This window comes from Theropithecus gelada, chromosome X (genome assembly GCF_003255815.1).
Source record: "Theropithecus gelada isolate Dixy chromosome X, Tgel_1.0, whole genome shotgun sequence".
NCBI classification, from domain to species: Eukaryota; Metazoa; Chordata; class Mammalia; order Primates; family Cercopithecidae; genus Theropithecus; species Theropithecus gelada.
Genome location: NC_037689.1, coordinates 85405667 through 85426085, shown reverse-complemented (window position 1 = coordinate 85426085; position 20419 = coordinate 85405667). Strand labels below are relative to the sequence as shown.

Genomic DNA, 20419 nt, shown 5'->3' with positions numbered 1-20419 from the left:
ACACACCACACACACACACCACACCACACACACACACCACACACACCACACACACCACACACACACACACACCACACACACACACCACACACACACACCATACACACCACACACACACACCACACACACCACACACACACACCACACACACACCCCATACACACCACACACACACAGCACACACACACACCACATACATACAGAACCATTTCTTTGATATGTCCTTTGCCCCCTTCCAGCACTTAGCATGGTGTTATGCACATAAGGGGTGCCAGGAACACAAATCCTCCCTCATGTTACTTGGCTTCAGGTGGGCATATCAGGTCCTAGAGGGCACTGACTTGGGAGGTGGGAAATCTACCTAGAGTGCCATCTCAACCATGACCTCTGGATGACCTTGAGAGGGTCAATTCTCTCTCCTGTCCCTCAGTTCCCTCCTCTTATAACATAGGTAGATAATCACACAATATCAGAGATGAAAAGGCCCTTGGAGGTCATCTATTCCTCCTTCTGTGTTCCTCTCTCCAAACTACCAGTGAGGAAACTGAGGCCCAGAGAGGGAGAAATATGGCCAAGGTCTCAGAGGGCGTCAGGACACAGCAGGATTCCAATGTGGTCTGTGTAATATACCATAATCTCCCTACTCATTCTGTGACAAAATCCAAACACAACTTGTCTCTGGTAAAATCTAAAAGCAGTAGTAGGGGGGATGTCTCTACACATGCCACACACACGCATGCAAACACATGTGTGTTAACAACCCTGCCGCACCTACCCATAAAGCTTCTATGGGAGTTAAAGCAAATCATGGACAGACAGTCGTGTGGACTGGGAAGGCTCATAGAGGTGAACCTCCCAGTCGTGGGCCAACATGGGACCCCATGCTTTTCCCTAGGCACCATACTTACATACTTAGGTCTCACACATGAGTGTGTATGTGCACAAGGGCTTTCCTGAGCTCGCCCAGGCACACATTCTCAAGCACCATCTCCTGTGAATGCTTTCGTCCAAGTATGCATGAGACTTCCATGTGGCGGCTCTTATACCTGGCTTCCCAGGCACCTGTTCATATGAGTGTGAGCTTTCACGACCCCCTGTGCAGGCTCACATTCATGTACACACACACACACACACTTGCAAGTGAGGTGAGCATGCATCCTCCTTATGTGTGCTTGCCCACACCCCAGCCCCTCTCTGCCCCTAGGCCAGCTCTCAGCTTCCCAATCTGCCTAGGAGCAGCCTGGCAGGATATGGGGTGAACGTGTGACGATGATAGGGTGATTCAGCAATTTCACTCCCAGCCTCCAGGATGTCTCTCCTTTTTCATTCCTTTGCCCTTGTCATCCCAAGTAAATCCAATTTGCCACATGCAGTGTATATTTGTTGTGGAAGGGGCAGGGGGAGTATAGAGAATTCAGGGGTGCACATGAATGTATACAAACTCCTGGGGCTGGAAAAGGGACCTCAGAGACTCCTCGATGCCATCACTACAGAGTTGCCTCTATCACATCTTACCAAAAGAATGGCCAGACACTTGCACACCTCTAGTGATGTGGAGCTCACCACTTCCTCAGGTAGTCTCTTTTATCTCAGGACACTGTTGCAGATCCCTTCATCAGTCTGATGTATGTGCGTGTGTGTGTGTGTGTCTGTGAATGGAAGTAGTAATGTACATGTGTACATATGAGACAGTATGTACAGCCAGCCATGTCTTAACTACTTGTTTCAAAGAAATAAATTATGACATAAGACTCTCAGGTCATGGAAAAACCACTTAGAGGGGGAAGGGCAAGGGCCTATACTGCACAGAAGGAAGGTTCACTCGGAGGACCCTCTTGGCAGAGTTCCACAGCCCACTCAAATAACGTGTCAGTTGGGTGATAGGTATTGGCCCCGTATATGTGCGAAAAATTCAGACTGTGGATTGTCCCTGACATGGTTAACTGTAAGATGCCTAGATGCTGGACATATGCTGTGTATCTTTGAGGCACAGGCCCATGGACTAGAGCAAAATAATAGGTTGTGGTAAGGTTATTGGCATAGATGGAGCTCAAGAGATTTGTGAGGTGGTTTCTGGGTGATCTAGGAAGCTTTCTGGGAGCAGTTTTTGGGACCAGAGTAGAAGGCAACTTAGTGTTGCCAAAGGAGTACTGGACACAGAGTGAGACTGACCTGGATATTACGTCCACCTCTGCCACATCTAGGCTGAGTGCTCCTGGGCATGTCACCTCTCCTCAGTGGATAAGACTTAATGGAGTTGCCAGCGAGATGATGTCTATAAAAGCCTGTTACGAGGTAGATGCTCCATTGAATCTGAATCTGAAGGAATGACCTTTGGAAGAAAAGGGCAAAGAGTGTTTTCAAGGCAGAATGAGGTTGGAGACATGTGAGGGAAGAGTCACAGATCCAAGGGACTTATCCTCAGTGGAGGTGTTGGGAGTGAATGGAAATGGGAGGAGGGGGAAGAACAAGAGACTTTGAAATTTGTGTGTGGGACTTTGAACTTTGTGTTCTTGATGCAGTGAAAAGACCAAAACATCTACATGGAGTCAAGCCCTTCACCTATCTGAGCCATGACTTGCTAGCTGTGTTGACCATGAGAAAGTTACTTCACCTTTCTGAGCCTTAGTTTCTTGCTCCCTAAAATGTAGATAACAGTAGTACCAACCTTACAGGGTTATTCTGAGGCTTAAATCAGTTAATATGTATAAAGCTCTTAGAAAAGGGGCACATAGTAAGCATTGACCATTTTTATTATTTGTACACTGGGAAGAATGATAACTCCTACCTTATAGGGCTATAGTAAGGATCAAATGAGATAATGATCCCAAAGCCTGTTGAAATGTTTATTTGTTGTTATCTTGGACAAAATGTGAGGGGGTTTCCTTAGGCTGAGAATAACCTTAAGTAATTCATTCCTTCACTAGTTCAACCAAGCAATATTTATTCAGGGCCTACTATGTGCCAGACACTGTGTTAGATCTTAAGGAGACGGGTAATGGTGAGCAAAACTGCTGTAGGTCTTCATCTCATGCAGCTTACTGTCTAGTGGATATGAGTTTTTCACACTCAACCCCCAAGTGCCCTGTTGGTGGGCATGATTGATTTAGTACAGAAAATTTCAGCATATGAAACTGTTCAATGCGTTAACAGTTCTAGTTAATCTAGTACCTGTGATTGGAGATCCCACCTAATCTTTAAGGCAAAGGGATAGCCATGCTGAAGTCTGAGTAACTCCTGTAACAGCAAAGTCTGGAACGATCTTAGGCTCAGCCTGGGAATGGGGATGGGGACCCGCTGCCAAATTTGCCTGATCCGAAGCTCCTAATCCTTGCCCCATCATCGCAGCTGGTGTGTTTTCCTCGAGTCATGTGAGATTGGATAATATTTGTTCTCGGGAGTGGGAGAGATAGGGGCGAGCATTGGGAAGGTGAGATGGGAGCAGGAGGCAAGGCTTCAACTCTGACTTAGGTCTCTTCGGATACAGATTCTTACCTTGCTTTTAGCTTCTTTGATGCCAAAAGGCGTACAAGTGGGAGATCCCGGCGGGGTGGAGGATATACCTCCTATGGCTATGGTGGAGGTTGGGGGAAGCAAAAATGAATGGAAGGGGCTGCAGATTGGCAATACCAGACTTCTCTTTCATCCCCAAAGACTAGAGGAAGTTAGAACTAATGCTAGCTAATATTTGCACTTGATCGTAGCCAAGAGGTCGGGAAGCGATACTAGCTAATATTTGTAGAGCACATACTATGTGGTGTACACTGTTCCAAACCCTCCGCATATATTAACTCATTTCACCATCACAATAATCCTGCAAGGCAAGCTATCATTGTCATCATCCTCATTTTACTGAAACACAGAAAGGTTTAGAAATTTATCCAAGATTACACAGCTATTAAGTGGTGAATTGGGGATTTTTAACCCAGGTAATCTAGTTCCAAAGTCCACTATGTTCGTGTAATCTGTGCTGCGTTCCTCCACTTGTAAAATGAGGAGGCTGGATTGGTTTATCTCTGAGAGTCTTTCCAGCTCTGACAGTCTCCTTATATTTCACATATACTTCTATGAACTTCCAGGCCAAATGAAAAAAAAAAATTCTGCTCCCAAATGTCAGTGATTTCCACTAAAGTCCCTCAGGAGAAAAGCGGGGAGCCCAGGCTCAGGGAAAAGAGCCGACACTGGAGCTTGGTCTTCCCAGCAGCCTCCAGGGCCTGAGAACAGCTGGGGGCCTGGGAAGCTCTGGGAGCCAGGGCCTGGCCTGCATTTCCAAGTCACTGGTAACAATAACAAGGAGCAGCAGCTCAGGCAGCCTCTGCTGGGATTTGGGGTCAGAGGTTTCACAGTGGGTGGGGAACAGAGCTCCTCAACTCCATGCCTCTGGGCAACCCTTGAGCTGTTGCTGCTGCTGCTGCTGCTGTCAGGGCCCTTAGAGTCCAGGTCAATCAGTAGTTCCAAGGCTGAGGCTGCCAAGGGGCAGAGAGAGGAAAGGAAGTCCTGCACTTGGGGAACGGGAGTTGAGGCCCTGGATATGGATGAGGCTGACTTTCCCTGGCCCTTTCTTCTACCTTGGATTGGGTACCTTCTGGGAGCTGGAGAGAAGAATGTAGTACGATGATATAATGTTGTAGATGGAAATAGGACACTGATCTAGCAGCCCAGGTTCTGCCTCTTCTTCTCTTCTCTTCGCCTCAGTTTCCTTATCTACAACATGGGGAGAATATTCCCCATTTCATAATTGATTGTGATGATGACCTATGTGAAAAGGCCTTCCACACAGTGGGTGCTCAGTAAATATGAGTTGAATGTAAAAATAGTTGATTGATTGCTCTAAGTGACCCTGGGCCCATAGGTTGGACCCTGTTTGTTCATCTATAAAATGAGGAAAAATTTTTACCTGCCATTCCCTTCATTCCCTGGCTGAGGAGAGCCTAGAATTGGGGACATCCTGTGGAAGTGAAAGGACAGTAGAAAACACAGATGCGACTACCCTGAGGTTGAGGAAGTGGGTTGTTTAGGCAATTTCCTCATTCCTCCTATTCTGGCCCCTGCTCCCATCCCTGGTCAGACTAGTTCAGACTCTGGAAAAGAAGCTCCATCCCACACTGGAATCCCCATGTCTCTCTCCTCCAGCCGCTTCCTACACTCACCCCTATAGGGCGCCTCTCCCGGAAAGACTCCCAAGTTCTGGGCAGGAAGGAGGGTCCCTGTTGGCTGGTGGGAAAGTCAAGTCTTTGGGATATTACATTCCTGAGATTATCCAGAGAACCCCTGGGGGTTGCAGCTGCTGCTGACTCTCCTCCCTGGCCCTACTCTTGGCCTCTGTGGACGTGTGGACAGTAGGGCCCAAGGCAGGAGAAAGATTGGAGGAAAGGCTCAAAGGCAAAGAGTCAGGCCTGGAGCAGCCCTGCAGGCCAGGTGAGGAGTCAGGATGGGGCAGCAGGAAAGGATGTCCTGGCAGCACTGGCAGGAAGGAATTAAGGGGAAAAGCATCCAAGGCAGTAGGAATTTTTGCCAAGGGGTGACTTATAAAACCATCAGCATTCTTGAGGCTATAGGTTGGGGGCCCTTTTTGGGGGTGGATGAGTAGGTATTAGATCACAGTCGTCCTGGGGGGTAGAGATGGAAAATCAGGCTTTCTGAGAGGCCTTCTGTGAGGCCCACATACTCCAAGCCAGTGTGGGACAGCTTGCACCCTCGGAGGGAGACAGACGGGAGACAGGCGCTCTGGGGGTTCCTCAGGAGGCTGTCCCAGACTCTGAGTTCTATAAAAGCCTTTTAGAATTTATTCCTTCCATTGCTCTTTCCCGACTGGGAATGTTCCTCATTCTCTTCTTTGTGATGGCAGACTAAGAATTGTCAGGCACCCCCCTCTCATTAGGTAACAAGTCTGAAGCCCAGCAAAGAATTGGTCAAAGGTACAGGGTCAAGCCCAGAATACCTGTGTCAGTCAGTCCTTCTTGAAACCAGCTCTCCTCTGCCCTTTTCGGGGACAAGATTGGCATCCTTCAGGGCTGTAGCACTCCATCCCCAGCAGACCTCACATCCCGAACATGAGCACATGTCTCCAGGTCATTGACATGGGGTTTAAAAGTGGCACCATGACACCAGTACTCCAACTTAGGACCTGGAGGTAGGCTCAATTGAGCTTCAACCCACATACCATCCTCCATCTCTACTCAGCTGTCTCTGAACTGTGAGCTGCTCTAAGAAACCAGCCTGGGTCTAATCGACCCCTGTGTCCTGTCACAGTCTGGCTCAACACAGCCCCTATTCTAGGCCTAGCCTAGAGAAAGTTTGCCAAGTGCATAGAACACACATGAACTCTCATGCACGTACAAGTGGCCAAAGCCACTGTACCCACCTTCCAGCTGAGAGACCCCAAGAGAGAGGAGTCAGCTCCAGAGTGCTCAGGAGAGCCTGCTTTCCACAGTGGCCATGGTCTGTGCTGGCAAAACTCAGGATAGGCCTGGGGGTGGTGAGAGCCCACTATGGAAGAAGGGGGGGCTAGGCTGTGAATAGGGCTCTGTGTAGCCAGGCTGAGAAGGCTGGGGGAGGCTGGAATGTGAAGAACGTGCTCTCATGACTGTGGCCCTAGGCCTGAGTCTATGGCACAGGGCTGGCTAGGAGTGACGGGTGGGGGTGTTGGAGGTGGTTAGGGAAGGAAGGGAGAGGTGGAGCAGAGAAACCAGGCAAGACAAGGACAAAAAGTCTCTCCAGACACACCTCAGATACCAGGGCAAGGGCTGGTCCTAGAGCCTGGAGGCTGAGCGAAAATGATGCTGGGAAGAGTGAGCTCCATCCCAGCCACTTGTGGCTGAGGATGGCCCAGTTCTGGATAAAGCTTGTCCATAGCCTTTGCAGCTTGTCTCCAAACTACCCCTCTCAGACCTCCCTACTTCTCATCCAGCAACCATCTTTCTGTTTTTATTCTCCTTTTGGCTCTGGTTTTCTCCTTTGCACTCTTTCAATGTGTTTCCCTTTTCTCTGAAAAAACTCATGATCTGCTTTTTTTTTTTTTTTTTTTTTTTTTTTTAGCTGGCAACTGTATCTCCCACTAGACTGAGAGCTCCTCCAGGGCAGGAATCACATCTGCTTTTGTTCATGTTTGCATCTGCAGGTCTACCCCAGTGCCTAGTGGACTGCTCAGAGCAGATGCTCCACAGACCTTTTTGAATCCAACAGATCTAAGGGAAAATTCATTACGACAGAAAGATTCCCCCCGTATACCCACCAAATCACTTTTTCCTCTGTTCCTGACCTCAGTTAATAGCATCACCATCCACCCAGTTGCCAGGCCAGAAACATTGGGGTCATCCTTGACTCCTCTCTTATCCTCCCACGTCCTTTCATTTACTTTGGTTCTACCATGTAAATTGTCCATATATTGGTTCCCTTCTTCCTATCCTAAAGACCACTGCCCCACCCAGAACCTTACCATTAACTCTCGTCTCCCTTTCTTTTCCTTTCTTTCTTTCTTTTTTCTTTCTTTTTTTTTTTAGACGGAGTTTCACTCTTGTTGCCCAGGCTGGAGTGCCATGGTGCGATCTCAGCTCACTGTAACCTCTGCCTCCCAGGTTCAAGTGATTCTCCTGCCTCAGCCTCCTGAGTAGCTGGGATTACAGGCATGTGCCACCACACCTGGCTAATTTTTTGTATCTTTAGTAGAGACAGGGTTTTTCTATGTTGGCCAGGCTGGTCTCGAACTCCCGACCTCAGGTGATCTGCCTGTCTTGGCGTAAGTGCTGGGATTACAGACGTGAGCCACCGTGCCAGATGTCTGGTCTCCCTTTCTCTGGTTTTGCCTGAGCCCCACATTCCCAATCCATCCTTCACTCAACAGTTAGAGTAACATTCTGAAACATAAATCTGACTACATTACCTCTCTGTTTAGGCCCCCTCAATGGCTCCCCATTGGGCTCTAGATAAAGTCCCAAGTTCTTAAGATGACCTACAAGGCCCTTCACGATCTGGCCCCTAAACTGCTGCTTCAGATTCATTTCCCACTCTCTGTCTGGCACTCTGCTCTCCAGCTAGACCAAGGTCCTAAATGTGACAGTTCCGGGAAATTAGGAGATAAACTGATGGGTAGGACAAACCACAGGCTTTGATACCTCCTCATCCTTTTCTAGTCTCCCCCTTCTACCTGCCAGGCTCTTTGCCCCCTTGTCTTCTTGATGAACAACTGCTTAGCTTTCAAGACCTGTTCTAAACGCTACTTCCTTCATGAGGATCCTTATGACAATGTGCCCCCACTCCCAGCAACAACTTACTCCCTCTGCTCAGTTCCATAAAGCTTTATACTTTCCAATAGCACTCACATTGAATTGTGATGATTTGTGCATGTAATCGACTTCCCCTCTGAGCTGTGATTTCCTCAAGGGCAGGGAATATGTCTGATCTATATGAATCCCTGAGTACCTAGCACAGGGCTTAGCCCTGAGGAGGTACCTAGTGAATGAGTGAATAAATAAATGAATATATGAATGAATGACCCACTAGATGAGAAGATTGTCACCACTAATCCTGGTCTTCTTCTAGAGTGGCTGTCTTTGTAACTGTTGGATTTTTGGCTTCTGGGTTCAGAAACTCCAAATCAGAGGGATATGTTCTACAACAAGGAAACAAAAAGGGCCTTCACTTTGTAGCAGAACTCTTTGATGCAAAAGTTCATAAGCTATCTTCCCCTGTAAGTCTTTCAGCTACCAAAATAGCATCAAGATTAAGGTCAAGAGCAGAGTGGGACTCATGGGCCTGATCCAATCCAGGTTATTCTGGACCTCAGAGAGAAAAAAATAGAATGCCATAAAATTGGGAGCCCTATTGACCTCAAGCATAGACTGTTGGTTCTGACACTTACCTTGACCTTGAGCAAATCATTTCACTTCTAGGCCCCATTTGCCTTATGTGTCTCATGAGGATAATAAAATCTACCATGCAGGATGGTTGTAATGGCCAAAGTAGGTCACTAATTTGTAACCTATAAATCCCTAAATTTAAGGCCTAGTTATTTCCTGAACTATCTGTAATTCTGCTACAACTATGATGGGTTGGGCTGGTAGGGCGGAGAAGTAGGAGATTTAATATGACTAGAGCATAGAGTACAGTCTGTCCCATCCATCAGTTCATCTCTTAATTTCCAAGAACTGTCACATTTAAGACCTCACAGGGGCCTGCTTTGTCCTTCTCTTCTACCTTCTCATCCTTTCTCATTTTTCTTTCCTCCCCCTTTGTCCACCACTAAGAATTATATTGACTTGCTTAATCATAGTTCCACTTTGTAGCTTTGTAGCAAACTTTCATATCTGTCGCTATTGGTCTTTCTCTTCTAGTCACGCCGATCTCATTCTAGAACTTTTTGTCTCCTTCACACTGACATCCCTCGAGGGTCTTGCCAGTGAACACTTGGGAGGACATTCCCCATCCCTCCTCTCTCCTGTGGCCCACTGTGGGCTACAAGGGTGGATCAGACCTTTAGTCATTTTAGGGTAATCTAAGGCTGAGACAAATCTTTTAGGATTAGGAAGCATTGTGGTCAAGTGTCTGCAGCTGGTATGGCAGTCATTGTGCAGAGGGTAAGAGATAGACACATACTATGGCAACTATTTTCCTGGTAACCACTTGGTTGGTTTAGAGGCTGGCTGTGTAAAAGGAGAACAGGCAAGAAGACCCTTCTACCTCTAAGAGGTACCCTTCTTTCCTTCCTTCTTTCTTTTCTCTCCTCCTTAACTATTGAATGAATGTCTCTACAACTACCATTTTAGCCCAAGCCACTGACATTGTTTGCCTCAACTGCTGCAAAAGCCTCCTAACAGATTTCCCCACTTCCACCCAGGCTCTACAGTCCACTTCCTACCCAACAGCCAGAGTGACCTTTTGAAGGTAGAAATCAGATCTTGCCATTCTCCTGCTCTATATTCCCCAATGGCTGCCTATTATAATTTGAATCAAAGTCCAAATCCTTGCCCTGGCCTTCAAAGCCTCTCATAATTTGGCCTTCGTTTCTCTCTTCACCATCTTCCTGAAATGCTCTTCACCTAGCTCTTCACACTGCTGGTAACTTCTTGCCATCTGGGTCTCTGCTCAAAGTTGAGCTCCTTAGAGAGACCCATCTGGTCACCTCTGTATTCCCCCTACTCAATCACTCTCTACCTCATCCTGTCTTTAAAAGTTTCTCCTTCTTGGTTCTTAGTGATGCCTGAAATTTCCTTATTTCTTTGTTTACTTATTTATTGTTTGTCTCTTCCTACTAAGAGTTCAGCCGCATGAGGATCTCATCTGCCTAGATCACTGCTATATCCTTAGCATCTAGCATAGTGCGCCAAAGGGCATTGGTACTGTATAAATATTTGTTGAATGCATGAATTTAGAGTGCTTAATCTTTTTAAAAAGTGTCTTTATGTATGTTAATTTGTCACAAAGCCTGTGAAGTTGGGATTATTGCTCTCCTAGTCTTATAAATGCAGACACTGAGGCTAAAGAGGTTACGAGTGATGTTCAATGTCACATAATCAGTAAGCAGGGGAAGGTGGCCCTGAACTTGGGCTCTCCAATTCTAAATACTGCCCTTGCCACCAACACACCCTGCTTCTAGCCTTGTTGATGCTATACCAAGGATGGTATGTGCCAAGCAAAAGTTAACTCATTCTTTGATAATCTTTCTTATCAGGCCTTGGAACAGTACTGTGAGCTGTGGCAGAGTGTCTCCAATCCCCTGACCTGGGGGCCTTCTCCATTCAGGGAGAGTGAAGTGAACCGGCGAGATCAGCAGTGGGGTAGCAGAAAGTACAGTTGTATGGAGTAGGCATCCAGGAGTCTGTGTCTGGGCTCCACTTTGTTCCTTACTTCATTTCCCTTTTCTTTGGACCTCCATGTGTCTTTCCGTAAAATGGGTGGATCGAGCTTGCTAACTTTAAGATCCCTTTCAGTTCGGATATTGCATCTCAGCAATGCCTTAACCTCTTCTCTGTTTCTTTTGCAGTGTTTCCCATTGCTGCAGGTGAAGAAGAATGCTGGTAAGTACACGAGGGGGGCATCACAAGTGGCATACAAAGAGACTGAGCTTCTCAGTAGTCCTCATGGGGCAGCCGATCAGGTCCCTGGGCAGCAGAGCCAACAGCTGAGATGCAAAAGCTGGAGACATCCTCTGTCTCCCTCCACTGGGCATTTGCTGTCTTCCTTGGGCCCTGCTTTTTGGCTCACGTGCAGAGCCTCTTTATTTCTCAGCTGGAGGTTTTGCTCTTGTCAGCGAGCCAGGGGAGGACTTCCCTCCAGAGCTTTCAGCAAGTGGCAGCCACCCATATACTTCCCTTGTTCTCAAATGCCTTATTTCCACTGGGAAATGTATTAGGGGTGGGAGATGCCTCAGAAGAGAAAACAAGTAAGTGGAGGGTAAGGGAAGGAGACTTGGCATTTGGGGTTCAGTGTCTGTTATACTCCCAGCACTTGCTTTATCTAGAAGGCTTCCAACAGGAGGTAGGCTTTGGAGTTCATTAGACTGAGGGGATATATGTAGCTTTTTCCTTTTGCTCTCTCACAAGTTTCTTTGAGCCCAACTTCCTATCTGCCTGGTGCCTCTGGTGTCCTACTTGGGTGTGGATAAGTGAACGGCATACTGGGAGCAACTACCTTCCATTGAGAAGGACACAGTTTTCTAGAGAGGGATAACAGCTTTGTGGAGGAAGAGAAAGAAGGCTACTGGCCAGGGAAGAGTTTGGTGCTGGAGCCTGAACTCCTGTATCAGCTGGGCTTTGCTGAGGTCATCAAGGCCATCCTCCTGGCTCTAGCCTGACTTCAGTCATTCCCATTGGCTCCAATGTTTCATCAGGATGAGCTCATGACTTGAATGAGCATAGCTGCTGGTGACAGGATTGGGGCTGCCAAAACAGAAAGGCATCAGTTAACAAGTGTCATGCTAAGGGTCTGTGCAAGCCATCATGGGAAGACGTTGGAAGAGAAAACCAGAACCCTCACTAATAAGGACCTTCCAAAGTATTTGGAGCTGGTTTGGGCAAATCACACCAGGACAGAGAGAGGGGATTCTAGTGACTTCCCAAGGACGTTTCCATGTTATGACTCTGAGTTTTTGGGTGGTGGCTGCTACAAAACAAGAACTGATAGGGTGGGGGGTTTATTTGCATTGCCATGACAGCAGATAAGAGAGGATTTATTTTGAAACAGGAACACTGCTTTGATCAGCATACAACATACATCTGCTTCTCCACTTCCCCACCCTGCCTTTCCCCCTCATCATCATTCCAAGGCTTCTTGCTGGGCAGTTTCTGCTTTGCAACAGAGACTTCTGGGGGCACAAGGTCTGTGCACTGCCCATACTAGGGGAAGGACACACTTCTCCATTTCAGAGACACCAGCTGCAAAGGCTAAAAAGAAACCCCTCAGGCCCTGAAATAGTGACCCCCTCAGACGAATGCACTCACAGCTGCCAAGTTACCTCTTTAGAATGTCTGTGCCAGGCAGAGGTGCCAGCACTGAGCTCTGGGAGGGTGGGCACCAAGTGGCTGAGTGGTCTGTGGCTTCCAGAGGAGACAGGAGTATCTTTTAGGGGGTGGGGTCAGGCAGAGGAGGTTGCCACCTACGAAGTTGAGATGGGACTGGTCTTTCTGCTATTTCTTAGGTTAAAGTTTGAAAATGTCTATTTAAAGGCAAATGGGAACACGTTGTCTCAGGCTGATTCAAAAACAATCTGGCATAAATTATAAGTTTATGTGGATGTGGAAATGGTAGCAGCAAGGCACTGGGAATCAAGGCACCTGGATTTTAGCCCAAATTTCATTATAGATTCACTGTGTGAGCCCAGGAAAGTAGCTTCCTCTGTCTGGACTGGTGTCCACATCTACAAAATGGAGCTTATTGCATGGGACTCTCGTATGGATCACAATAGACAGCACATTAAAAATGTCAAAGTGCTGAACAAATGTGATTGATTGTTTCTGAAATTTAGGTCGTGGGGTGAGCAGAATGCTTCATTGTTTTGTTACGTATTATTTGAGACATAGGTAATATCTTCACAGGTTTCAAAATTCAAGAGGTACAAAAATACAAAGTCTCTTCTCACCCCAAGTCCCCAGCCACCGAGCAAGCCTCTTAGAGGTGATCAGTGTTAGCAACTTCTTGGCCCTCGATGAGTTTAGAAGGTCTGAATCAAGTGAGCTGTGTTAGATGGGACTGCGATGGGGGCTGGCACTGCCTGACTGGCCTGGGGGTGGGGCTGAGGGGAGCTGCAGAAAAGGTCATGGAGCAGGAATCCTGGGGCAGGAAATATGGGCTGGTAGAATCAGCATTCTTTTGGGACCCAGTCTTGACTGTGCCACTCATGGTGGAATGATACCAAGTAAGAGCCTTCCCCTCTCTGAACCTCAATGTTCTCATCTATACATTGAGCCTGTCCCATTCTCCTATGCCATTTCTCCCAAGTGCCACCAGAGCAGAACAGAAGTGGTAGAGGAGAGGACTAGCCAGGGACTTCTTAGTGACAAAAAAGCCAAAATACTGACTCCAGGCTGAGAGTTGTATATAATTTCTTTCTTTCTTTCTTTCTTTCTCTTTCTTTCTTTCTTTCTTTCTTTCTTTCTTTCTTTCTTTCTTTCTTTCTTTCTTTCTTTCTTTCTTTCTTTCTTTTTCTTTCTTTCTTTTTCTTTCTTTCTTTCTTTCTTTTTCTTTCTTTCTTTCTTTTCTTTCTTTCTTCTCTCTTTCTCTCTTTATCTTTCTCTCTTTCTTTCTTTCTTCTTCTCTTTCTCCTTCCTTCCTACCTATCCTTCCTTCCTTCCTTCCTTCCTTCCTTCCTTCCTTCCTTCCTTCCTCCTCCATCTTTTCTCTTTCTTTCTTTCTTTCTTTCTTTCTTTCTTTCTTTCTTTCTTTCTTTCTTTCTTTCTTTCTTTCTTTCGCCTTCCTTCCTTCCTTCTTTTCTTTTTCTTTTTTTCTTTGAGACAGGGTCTCTGTCACTCAGGCTGAAGTGCAGTGGTGCAAAATAGCTCACTGTAACCTTTATCTCCTGGGCTTAAGGAGTCCTCTCACTTCAGCCTCCTCAATAGCTGGGACTACAGGGCTGCATCGCCACGCCCAGCTCATCTTCCTTCTATTAGGATGAATCAAGCAAAGATTTATCTGACACATCATTGCTTTTGTTCTAGTGATCCCACTGATAGAGGAAACCTTGTAAGGGCTGTCATAGGATCACTTGGTACCACCTTATAGGAGAGCATTAGGAATATCCAACTGGCTTCAACACATGTGGTGCTGCCCAGGCCCAAGAGAATGACTTTCAAAGGTGAATTACCTTTGAAGTCCCTGCTATGACAGCCCAAGAAGCCACTAGTACAGTGTTTCCCAAATGTCACTTATTTGTGAACCAACTTCAGAATTTTTGCCATCACATCATCCATGCCATTAAGTACTTAATATTTTTCTTTAAATCAACCTGATTTTAAATAATAACCTCACCCTAAGCCATAAAATCTATAAAATTAGGTTTTGAGGCACTAGTTACATTTTTCCTGATATGTAGTAAATTAAATATATATCTATCATGATGCAGATGCCAATGTACCACCCCAAATCATCCTATGTCAACATATATATCAAACATTGAGAAACACAGAGCTAGCGGTAGTAAAACCAGCAGCTCAGGAGGAGGTTCAGGCCTTAGGGACTCACTCTAAGATGTGCTACGTGCTCTCAGGCTCCCATCTTCACTTCATATTTCTTTTAGGCCTTCACACCCTGTTGCTTGAGCGCAAATTGCTCCTAAGATGGAAAGGTCCTGGAGCCTAAAAGGAACCCGTTTCCTCCAAATAAAACCCACAATTCAAAACTGCCTCTTAAGTGCTGAAGTGAGAATACTTGACTGGGGCCCGAAGCTCTAGGTTCCAGTTTTGGCTGTGACCTTTGCCAGCTGTGTGTCCTTGGGCCTGTCCCTTTCCCTCTCTGGGCCTTAGTGACTCTAACTATAAACTGAATAGCTTGCTTTAAATGACCTCTAAGGTATCTTGCTGCTCTGAAATTCAATGACTCCTTGACTTACAAACCCCATACTCCGCGGAGTTCATTAGCTCGCTTCCCAGCAGCCCACAGAGGTGAGGAGGCTGCTGACCTTCCCTCCCACCGCCTTTGCGCCAAATCTTCCCCAAGGTCCCCTGCTCCCAGTGCACAAAGCTCCTTTTGTTGCCTGGAGCCATTTGAGGCTTCACTCCAGGCTCCTGCTGAAGTGGCTGAGGTGGCCTGGTGGGGTAATAGTTTGCCTGTAACAAGAGCCCCTGCTCGCAACCCAACTGGCTCCAGTCTGGCTGCAGGCTTGGCCTCAGCATCAGACTCATCCATCAGCTGCCCCAGACCCCTCCCCCAAGCTCTGAGGGAGCGGGGAGACAGATTTGAACAGTAGAAAATAGAAACAAATACATTTATTTAACATGCTATTGGGTGTCTGTCACCTCCAAGGCTCAGAAGGGCAGTAGAAAAAAATACTAAGCATATGAAAGTCATCAGAATAATAATAATTCAATCCACATCCTTTCTTTTGAAAATGACCAAATCATTTTGATAACTAAGTCTTGACAGATCTGGTCATTTAACATTTGTTATTTTACAAAGAACATTTGCAGGGCATGGCTTATCTAACATTTGACAGATATTTTACCCAGCAACTTGGAATAGTATAAAGATCTACTTAGTTAGGGAGCATCTGGAATTTATTATCATTTGAGACAGGAAATCTTTTAACCATGATCTACAGTGAATTCAGCCAAGGTAAAAATGCTGGACTGTGACTTGAGAGACCTAGGATCTAGTCTCATGTCCATCATTAACTCCTTCTGCGACCTTGAGTTAGTCACCTCTGCTCCCTGGGCCTCAGTTTCCTCGTCTGCAAAATGAGAATGTTGAACTAGAAGGTCTCAAGATTTTGATTTTGCGCCCCGGCCCCCTCTCTTCCAGAAGTCAGGCTGAAAGGAAAGGGAGGTGGGGGTAGGGTCAGTGGAAAGGGCAATTTCAAGATGTTCTTTGGCATGGGGGAAGGGTTTCCAGGCCTGTGGAGGAGTGTAAGGGCTTCCTTTGTGGCCCAAGGGGCTGGGAAGCCCAGGTTCTCAGTTGCTTCAAGAGTGCAAGACAGAATTAGGTCTAGGGTTAGAGAGGCAGGTCAGGTATATCTCTCGAGGTATAGCCTAGATTACCATTTTCACAGTGTAGGCCACTCCAAATCAGGGGCTGGAGAGGGCGTGGGAACTTCAGGTGGAAAGACAGTTCTGAAAAGGACCTGGGAAGTGTTATTGGACTCTTCCACCAGAAGGTCCTGTGGATCCTTCAAACTCAACACTAAAGATCATAGTTCTTTATAATTTCTCTGGAAACCTCCTCTTTCTCCAGAATCTGCTTTCTTGGGTAAAGCAGCCCCATGCACCCAGCCACTCGAGCAAGAATCACGGGCGTTACCTGGACTCCATCTTTCCAATTTGCTGCCATTTAGTTGTGTGCATGGGACCTCTTCATAAGGCTTCCTAAATCTACGCCTTTTTTTTGTCACTCACACTAACATAGCCCTCCATCTGGGCCCTAGCAACTCTGGCCTTGATGGTTGCGACCACTACCTAACTGGTCTTCCTGCCACCATGCTCGCCCGTCCAGTTCACCCTCCATACTGCTGCCAAAGTTCTCTCTTTAAAAGAAAAACGTAGGTATCCTCAAAAATCTTTGGTTGTTTCCTACCTTTGGTCAAAGTCCAACTTCTTTGCTCTGACATTCAAGGTCTCTCAAGCTTAGGCAGCCTATCTTTCTTGCTTCCTCTCCCACCTCGTTCCTATATTTCTGAGCTCCATGGGACAACTCACTATTTCCTAGACAGACAGTGAATTCTCATATTGGACTCTCCTCTGAGTGTGTTGTTGCCAGCCCCCTTCTTGGCCTGTCTAACCATGCTCTGGCCTCCCTTCCCATCTTGTCTGTAGCTATTATATTATAAAACATCACACTGTTCTGCATTGGCCTCTTTTCTTTCCTCTCTCTCCCATAGACCATGAGCTCTTGGTGTACAATGGCTACATCTGACTGACCCCTGGATTCCCAGAACTAAGCATAAGGTCTCACATAAACAATGAGTCTGCCAAGAACTGGCTTTTATTTTTGATGGCATAGCAAAAGAACTTCTGGTAATCAGACTGGTGACTTCTTCCTTTCAGCAGACTTTCTTCCCTATCATTTCAGCTCTGAACTAGCTATTACAGATCAACATAGAGCCCCACTGGCTCCAGATGACAAAACCTCTTGCGACAGGGCCTTGAGGATCCAGTGGTTCCAGCCAATGGTGCAGATCCATGTAAAACACATTTTCACCAAACTCTTGAAATTTGGAGGTCGCCCACATCTCAAGGCAGGAAGGACACTTAAGGACTATATTAACCTGTGCTTTTGAAACTGAGTACTGAGGAACCCTAGTGTCCCCAGAGATTCCTTAGGGGACATGAGAGAAAGACAGAGTTATGGGATATCTCATTCCTGCTCCATTCAACTTAATCTATTTGACTTTTCGAAGGTTCCATGAACATTTCATTTGGAGACTGTAGTTGACTGCATTAAAGTTTCATTTGGAGACTGTAGTTGGCTGCATTAAATGTTGGCAATCATAGCTCAAATCTAGTGTTCAATTTTCCCTTTTTTACCTTTCCTGCTACATGCCCAACTTGGGCTTTGACCAAACTCTTCAGGTATGGTGAAGCATCCTTTTTCATTCTATACTGTTAAAAGTTCTTTATATTGAGCCAGAATCTGCCTTACAACAACTTCCACCCAGTAGCCTTATTTTCACCCCTTGAAGTCCCTTGGAAGTAGTGTGTTCCTTCTTCCTTAAGGCCAATCTGCTAGCATTTAGAATCTCCCAAAATCTAAGGTAGGAGGGATCTTATAGCTCATACAGTCCAATGTTCTCGTTGCAGCTGGGGAATGAAGCCCAGATAAGCTAAGTGATCTGCACAACAGCATAGAGCTAGTTGGCAGCAAAACTGAGACTAGAACCCAAGACTCTACTCATCTATAATGTCCTCCCCAGAATCTGTCCTTTCCTAGCTCCTAAAATCATTTCTCAGAGTCCTGATCACTCTTCCCTGCACGTACTCCTGACTGACAGTGACCAATGACTGAACATCAGCAGCTGAGTTTGTGAAAGCTCCATGGCTCCCAAGCCTTGGTCTGCCTGGGGAGAGGGCAGAGGCAAAGCAGAACAAACTGGTGTCAGAAGCAGAGCCATTCCCTCACCACAGCCTGAAAGTCATTCTCCTCATCCTCCTCTTCTTTCCATAAAACTAAATTCCATTCAAACAGCCCTCCCCCAATGGCAGGGCAGCCAAGGGGCAGCTTTCAGAGGCCCCTTCTGACCTGTTTGCTAAAGGGTTCCTGCTGTGTGACCTTCCACATCCCAAGCCCAGAAACAGGAAGAGTTAGTTTGGTTTGCGTTTTGAGAAGAAAAATGAAAACATAGGAAGTAGGGCTCCTGAGAACAGAGGCTTCCAACTCTGTGTCCATTTGTCCCTGGAGCAGGATATTTCAGGGAATACATTCCACAGGGGAAGGGAACAGCCTCCCTTACTAAAAACAAAACACAAAACCCTTCAAGGTTTTGAAAAAGAAAAAGGCCAAAAGGAGACTCTTAAGGAGGGGAGGGGGTAATTGTTTTATAATCTCCAGCCCTTCACTCCCTTGGCCACTTGGAGCTGTCATACTTCGATCTCACTACCGTTATCAGCACATCTGGCCCCCAGAGATGTCCTGCTCCCTTTAACCTATGGCCCAAGAAAGAGTCCAAGTCTCCTTTCTTGTTTCCCTGAGGATGGCCAAAGTAGGCCAGCACTCAGAGCCTTCAATTAAAACCAAGAAAAAACAGACAGAAATTAATTACACAACACGCAAACAGCAGAACAACATTCAGGCCTTACCAAGTACGTGCTTTTTGTTTTAAGAAGCCCAGCAAAAGCAGGGAAGTGCTTTGTCAGTCCCCAAATATATCCCAGGATAACCACTTCATTGCCCCAGATGCACTGCCATAAGTTTGCCTGGCTTTCTCCCGTCTCAGCTGTCAGTCACTGGGAGGCAGGTGCCATCTTGTTTCCCTACCACTGTTGTTAGAAGGACCAATACAACAGGTCTTTTACCAACAACAACAACAACAAAACAACCTTCCAGGACCCCTACGGTTCTTTTCAGTTCTAGTTTCCAGGCTGAGGAACATGGCTAGTTCACAGATAGTTGCCAGGGTAAAAGTGTGGATCATTTTGTGGTGCCAAAGAAACATATAGCCCTGCAAGGAAACCAGCTGTGCCTACAATCTGGAGCTTCTACAGGTACACATGTACATGTGTCACATGTGTAGTGTGCAAACACACACATAGTCTATTTGCCAAAATTTTAGTTTCATGAAATAACAAGGCCTTCACCATACACAAACATACCATTATCTCCCCTGAGGTTATGGGTAAGCAAAACCTCTTTCTAGAGGATGGTTCCAAGAGCATCTGCCTGGAATGGCTTGTTTTTTCTATAAGATCTGGGGGCGAAATTTTCATATTAAAACAAGCATATAATTGTTGTGGAATAGCATAAAAAGTTCACATGAATTAGCTGGGCACGATGGCTCACACCTGTAATCCCAGCACTTTGGGAGGCCAAGGCGAGTGGATCACCTGAGGTCAGGAGTTCAAGACCAGCCTGACCAACATGGTGAAACCCCGTCTCTACTAAAAAAACAAAAATTAGCTAGGTGTGGTGGCGGGCACCTGTAATCCCAGCTACTCGGGTGGCTGAGGCAGGAGAATCGCTTGAACACAGAGGCGGAGGGTGCAGTGAGCCAAGACTGCACCATTGCACTCCAGCCTGGGCAACAAGAGCAAAACTCCATCTCAAAAACAAAACAAAACAAAACAAAACATTCACATGAATTCATAAGATAAAAGTGGAGACTTGAAAAAAAATTCTCACTTGTGGTTGGCTGTGTGAGATTCTCCTCCAGTTCCTCGGGCCTGTGTGGGGAATAAATTCTTTGTGTTCATTGGAGGTACTTTGGGGATGCAAAAGTCTGAGAGTCGCAAAGTAAAACAGTAGGCTCCTTGAGGGTAGAAATGTCTCATTTTTCTCTGTATCCTGACGTCTGAAACAGAGCCAGCCACAAACAGAGTGCTTGGGAACTATTTGCTCCATCCATGCATCCACCTATCCATTCATCCATCTATCCATCCTTACCAAGAAACAAGCTAAAAAGGTAGCCTTAGAATGGTGGAAAGAACACAGTTTCTGGAAAATTCATAAACCTCTGGGTCTGAATTCTGACTTTGTCACTTATTAGCTGTGTCATCACATCTCTAAGCCTCAGTTGTCTCAGGGTTTTTTGTGTGTGTGTGTGTGGTTTTTTTTTTTTTTTTTTTTT

The 20419-nt window shown here is 46.3% G+C and overlaps 1 protein-coding gene across 2 annotated transcripts in view; it reads left to right on the top strand.

The window, feature by feature from the left end:
* Positions 1–20419, top strand: part of STARD8 (StAR related lipid transfer domain containing 8) — a 76860-nt gene that overhangs the window by 5296 nt on the left and 51145 nt on the right. For both annotated transcript variants that reach the window (XM_025371603.1, XM_025371601.1), the window contains exon 2: positions 10982–11015. Coding sequence is in view for 1 of the 2 variants with exons in the window: in XM_025371601.1 (XP_025227386.1) it covers positions 10982–11015 (34 nt within the window). In the remaining variant the exon portion in view is untranslated. The remainder of the gene's footprint in view (positions 1–10981; positions 11016–20419) is intronic.